The 6,000-nt window shown below is 41.9% G+C and overlaps 1 protein-coding gene across 2 annotated transcripts in view; it reads left to right on the forward strand.

The window, feature by feature from the left end:
* The window catches only part of rxraa (retinoid X receptor, alpha a), a 124,167-nt gene that overhangs the window by 97,451 nt on the left and 20,716 nt on the right, over positions 1-6,000 (forward strand). Inside the window, exon 6 of one of the 2 annotated variants that reach the window (XM_050053169.1) lies at positions 5,370-5,554. In XM_050053169.1, coding sequence (XP_049909126.1) covers positions 5,370-5,554 — 185 coding nt within the window. The remainder of the gene's footprint in view (positions 1-5,369; positions 5,555-6,000) is intronic. The other variant, XM_050053170.1, reaches the window with a different exon arrangement.

A 6,000-nucleotide genomic window follows, 5' to 3' on the forward strand; every position in this document is an offset into this window, starting at 1 on the left:
TTCCACACCAGGTCTGTCAGCCTCTCTTCAAAAGTTTCCGCCATTGCTCCGACAGCGACTCCGTCTTGGCTGATCTCATGGTCACTGTGTTTATTCGCACAAGCGCCTCTAGCAGTCATGTCATTATTGCATCTCGCGCACGTTTCACGGTACCTCGCGTTGAGATGTGCGGCCAACGCATCAAATGAACGCAGATCATGCATAGCAGCCATGATGCAGTCGCGTTCATGCCCTTACCCAGCACTATTCAGCTAGCTTCTGTTATAGCTCAGTGGAGGAGGATGCCATTAAGGTCTATATCTCTCACTGTCACAAGCACGAGCCTCTTGTCCATGAGTAGATGCACCATTCCTTCTGCACAGTGATATGGTTAGTGGTAGTAGCTTGGTAGACAGAAAATAGCTCCCACAAGAAACTGTTCACAACAAGGTCTGTGGATTATCTTGAGTAACCGGGACATGATTTCTGGAAAGAGACATTGCTGCTGAGATTCTCAAATTAATTTTCCCCCGCCCGGCACTTTGAGCACCATTATATTGGAGCGAAGGCAGACATCTCTATGACCGGTATCTCCAACACTCAACAACTTGCACCAAAACAGTCTATAGTGATAAATAGCATAAGAGAAAGCAAAACAAAAAAATGAAATGCCCCTTTAACGCAGAATCTTTAAACTGACTTGACTTAACTGAGTTACCACTGTCACTGAATTTACACTGTTGTTGGCTCAGATGTGAATACTTCGTGGTTTAAAACTTACATAAAGACCACGAAAGCCACAAAAAAATTATTGTGATATAACTGTGTCACATGTGCGTGGCTGCTGAGCTATTAGCCTCATAAAATGTGACACGTAGGCCTAGTTTTGTGCTGATTGGAACATAACCGTTCAGAGCAGCTACACACTAAACTGAAGATGGTGTGAATCAGCGCTGAATGTCGTGGCGTAGTAACACATGTACTGAAGTACATTTGAACAGCGTCAGGTTAGAATCACAGAGAATGAACTGCAAATTGACTACAGCTCTTCAGCCCGTGAAAACTACTAATGCAGTGGAACAGCTGTGAGTGCAAATACTAAAAGACGCATGTAAAAGGAAAAAGAACACTTTTTGCTCATAACAGCCTTAACCGTGTATCGTCATGGAAACAGGGCACGATGTACATATATATATATATATGAAGACTGAAGCCTTTTCACACAGACGTTGCCTGTTAATGGATAGCGTGATTCATTGCATCCTCTTCATATTCACTCAATAAACAGGACTGGCTCTTAAGTACCGGCATTGTTGAAAAGGTTGTAATTGCTCTGCGCTCCATTCATCGCGCTCCTTGCTCTTTGAGGGTGACCCTGACGTGTAAACACAGAGTTGGCAAATACCTCTTGTGATTGTGGGGCAGTACAGTAAAGCACCTTTGAGGGAAGATTATAGAGCCGAAGAGACCAGGAAGAGTCGGGCTGTGCTGCGGGGAGTGGGGGGGGATAAAAATCACTGGCAGTGAGGTGTGAATTTTAACACTTCATGAGGGTGTTGGAAATATTAGTGCTCTCACCATTGCTGTTAAGCACTCTTTCACACATTGACCAAATCAATCACTGCCTCTCATCGTTACGGTCACCACAGTAACAGAATACAGATATAGAGTGTGTAGATTATACTGAGATGTACAGCGTAGCCAGGGAAGCTGAGGAGCATAGCAGGTGTAAACTAGGTGTGTGTGTGTGTGTGTGTGTGTGTGTGTGTGTTGGATGTCACTGTTTAAAGGTGAAGAAGAATGCTTTTTTTTTTGGATCAAGGAGGCTATTCTATCCAAGGCCAATTTGTCTTGACCTTTACTTGGCCTCCCCTCCCCTACTTCTTGCTTTTATTTATATCATTGTTAGGCTCTTTACTCCTTTCAAGGATATTATCATTTACTGCCTTTCGCCTCACTCTCAGTGCTGCCTAAGCTTCCCCCCGCACCCCGAGGGCTGTGGTTAGAGAACAAGGCAGCAGTAGCCCAAAAGGCTAAGCGAATCCACAGAAAAACAGGATTAAATGAATTTATGCTCTCCCAGTCAGGAGAGGAGAGGAGGAGGGGCGGTGGTGGTGGTGGGGGGGGGAGAATAAAGCTAACATGATTTCAGCCCTCCTCACCTCTCCCTGACTCCAACACAAGTATTCTACCCTTGGGCTGACCTCCACCGCCAGACAGCAGTTCCTCTAAAATGGGGCCCCTTTCCCAGTCCTCCTTTAACAACCCTTGCTTCCCTTTACCCCCCCTGCAAGACCACGGCCTCTCTGATTCAGGACTTGGAATAGAAACCAGAGTAGAGGAAACATAAGAAGACAGATCATCCTGCAAACCCAGTGTGTGTGATATGTTTGTGTGTGTGAGGCAGGAGAGCTCTCCAGGTGTGTATGCAAGCTTGCATGCTGACATTGAATTTCCAAAAGCGCTTTATCATTCAGCGCTTTATATCCAAAACTTTTTATTAATCCTTGTGTGGAGGATAAACTTATAAAAAGCCACAGCACTTTTTTCTGTGGTGTCTTGAATTAAGTAAATTATAGCCTTTTGAAAAGACAACACACACACACACACACACACACGTATCTTTTCCATCCTTTACTTGAGGGTGGAGTTGCGGTTTCTCTTGCCTCGGCCACAGTGAGCCTTGGTGTCTGCTCAGCACACAAACCATTTCCTGTGTCTCCTCGCCAAGCCAATCAGATGACAGAACCAACTCGGTTTTTGCTTCGACCAGTTTTTACACACGACATGGAAAAAAAAAATCTACAAGACAGAGTCTTCATTGATTTGTGTTCAGGCTTTTTTATTTAAGCTGTTCTGGCCACCACGCATGGCGCAGAGACGGAGTGACAGACCATACATTATTTATGTGTCTATAAATGATTTGTGTATAAAAGCAGCTGGCTGTTTGTCATCGAGCACTACATTAAAAACACATCGCTTTGATAAGGAAGCTGTGAGAAGTCCTTGAACATTTCCACACTACTGCGTTGTGCATAATGTAGGTCTAAGGTCGTAAATATATTCCTTCCGTACTGTCGAAGCAATTATTGATGATTGAACTCTCTTGGATATGTTTACTGGCATAATACATACAGGGTCATGCACTATTCAGTGGCATACAGATACACAATGACTGTGTCAGGCACTCAAACACGCAGACTCGACACATGCAAGCAATTGCTCACCCAAGCATGCGCACATATATTGTATATACAAATTTGTGTGTGTAGATACAAACAAGGGACAACTATGTATTCAGTGTTCTACTGATGTGAAGCAGAGTATGGATGATTTGTTTTCTCAAAATCGGCAAGAATTCAAGCATTTAATCAAAGGGACGATTCAGCGTTGAAAGCTGTTCCCTATGCTTCTACAGCTTTGTTGCAAGACAAAAAAAATCTGTCATTTCGTCTCATATTCATCCAGCATAATTAAAAAAATAATCCACCAGTGTGGTTCCCAGTGCAGTTTCCCTTGCATGAGAATGTTCAGTATCTCAAACAAGTAAAGCAGACTGATGCGCTAGAAACAAGAACGCTTGATCATAGAAACGGTTGGAATGATTTTTGTCTTTTAACCAGTAATAGGCAAAATGACTTGTTACAATCAGGATGTTGCAGTCCATTATAGTGGCTAAGAATTGGTATTGAACCCATTTAAATGAACTTGAATTAAAAGTTTAAAAAAAAAAATAAAGCTACGTTAATAAATAATTGGCCACTAGGTGGCAGACGTGACTAAAAACAAGATTAAAAACACATACTACTCACATCCCAATCTGGAAATCCATCGGTAAAAAAAAGAAAAAAAAATTTTTTTCTTCCTTTACCTCTGGAGGCACAGCCCGGAGTTTTTCGACTAACGGAAGTGCAGGGGCCTCGGCGATCGCTCACGCCCTTCACTTCCGGCGGTGCCCCCAGGGAATCGCCGTATTGTTTACAAATACTTTGGGTAGAAAACCAGCAGAGTTTAGCTATATATCACATTTTTCACATCACTATATCACCATGTAGACTAATCTGAAGTTTGTTAAGTCTATAAACACAATGATTGAACATTAATAATTAGTAATAGTAAGCAAGTAATTAACATGGTTATCGTAGATTAGCTGGGCTAACCATTAGCTGTTAACGTTAGCTGTTAACGTTAGCCGTTAGCAGCGTCTGTAATAACCGTAGACTGTATAAAAATAAGGAAATATTTTTAAGGTCATATATCCACGCCCCCTCCCTTGTGATTGGCTAAAGCGCAGCATGTTCAAACTCAACACCCCCCCCCCCCCCAGGGCTGCCGACAGATCTACAGTGTAAATTGCAGAATCTGTCTTGAGAGATTACTCACATCCTGATCAATGTGAGTCCAATATTCACTCTTCTTTTAGCTCTTCTTTGGTCTCCACCAACTCTTGACGCAACATTTTCCACTTTTTGTTATCAGCTAGTTGCTAACATTGTCGTAAAACCAAAACAATTAGCTCAAAGAAGCTAAAAGAACCCAAGAACTAGGTAATAGTTCTCTGTGTACAAATGAAAACGTTCATAATTATCATTTGATTTGTTGTCAATATAAAAACCATTGACTGATGCAGTTTTACGTGCGAGCAAATTTATATGTTTCCTGTAAAACAGCAAACTAGGCAGGGACTTGTCACGGTAGCCAATAAAAATGTTGTAGCCAATCTGACGTTACATGCAAATATAGAGGTGGCTGAATTGAAATGGCAACGTCTAGTGCTAGCCACACTAATAGTGCAAACACAGCAACAGTGCTTCTGTAATGATGCTGTTCTGCCATTGTTGGTTTGGATGGCGTTATCAGCCATGGTTGGTTAGCACAACCAAAAAGACAACAACAAGCCACAACTTCGAGCTAGCTTGTACCGACTGTATGCCGGTCGGTAATTGGCAGAATTTATGGTACTGGGAGAGGTACACAACAATTTGAGAAAGCTTTTCTTTGGACTAGAAATTATACGCCCCCAAATGCAGGATGAGCCATCAACATATTTTGTTATTCCCAGACTTTTAATACCATTAGCAATGTCTACAAAGAGACTTATTTGACATTGTTGGGTCCGATACTGGCATAAAGGTGACAATCAGTGCAAGGCATATGTGATTAAAAAAAACCCACACATCTATTTAATATTAAAATTCATGTTAAATAACCACTTGACTTGTACTGTAATGAGTCATTTTCACATAAAACTCTAAACTAAAGTCTTGCTAGTAATCCAAATTATGTTAGCTTGTAATCTTGAGTCTTTCTATGAACATAGATGTGCTCTTGAACACATGCTGACATTGTAAAAAAACAAAACAAAAAACAGCAGTAGTGACCGGAACCAGTTTTGTTACATGCAGCCGTTCAGGAGGAGCGCCAGCGAGCCAAGGACAGAAATGAAAACGAGGTGGAGTCCACCAGCTGCGCCAACGAGGACATGCCCGTGGAGAAGATTCTGGAGGCCGAGCAGGCGGTGGAACCCAAAACCGAGACCTACATCGAGACCAACCTTGGTGTGCCATCCAACTCGGTGAGCTGGTATTTTTATACATTCCTTTGCAAACACTCACACACTGTGTCATCCTGCAACAAGTCATCACTTTGTGTACATGGTCATGCCCACGGGCACACACACACACACACGCATAAACACACACACAAGGGGTAATGTGTTTATATTTAACCTCGGGGCTGGTGGGGAGCATGTTTTCTCTCATATTTACTCCTGCTTTTGGGGTAAAATGGTTTCTATTCTCTATTCTCTATTCTCTATTCTCACCATCTATACCCTTACACCGCGTTCCAAATTATTATGCAAATGATATTTTTCTCTGATTTTCCTAAATAGTCGATGCAAATGACAGTCAGCATAATTTTCAAGTCATCAGCTGTTAAAGTTTAATTCAAATGTTATTGAACAAACCTCCCAATGAAAACAGTATTTTTTTCAAAAATAAAAAACTTAAAATGCACTGT

This window comes from Epinephelus moara, chromosome 9, assembly GCF_006386435.1.
Source record: "Epinephelus moara isolate mb chromosome 9, YSFRI_EMoa_1.0, whole genome shotgun sequence".
In the NCBI taxonomy this organism is placed as follows: domain Eukaryota; kingdom Metazoa; phylum Chordata; class Actinopteri; order Perciformes; family Serranidae; genus Epinephelus; species Epinephelus moara.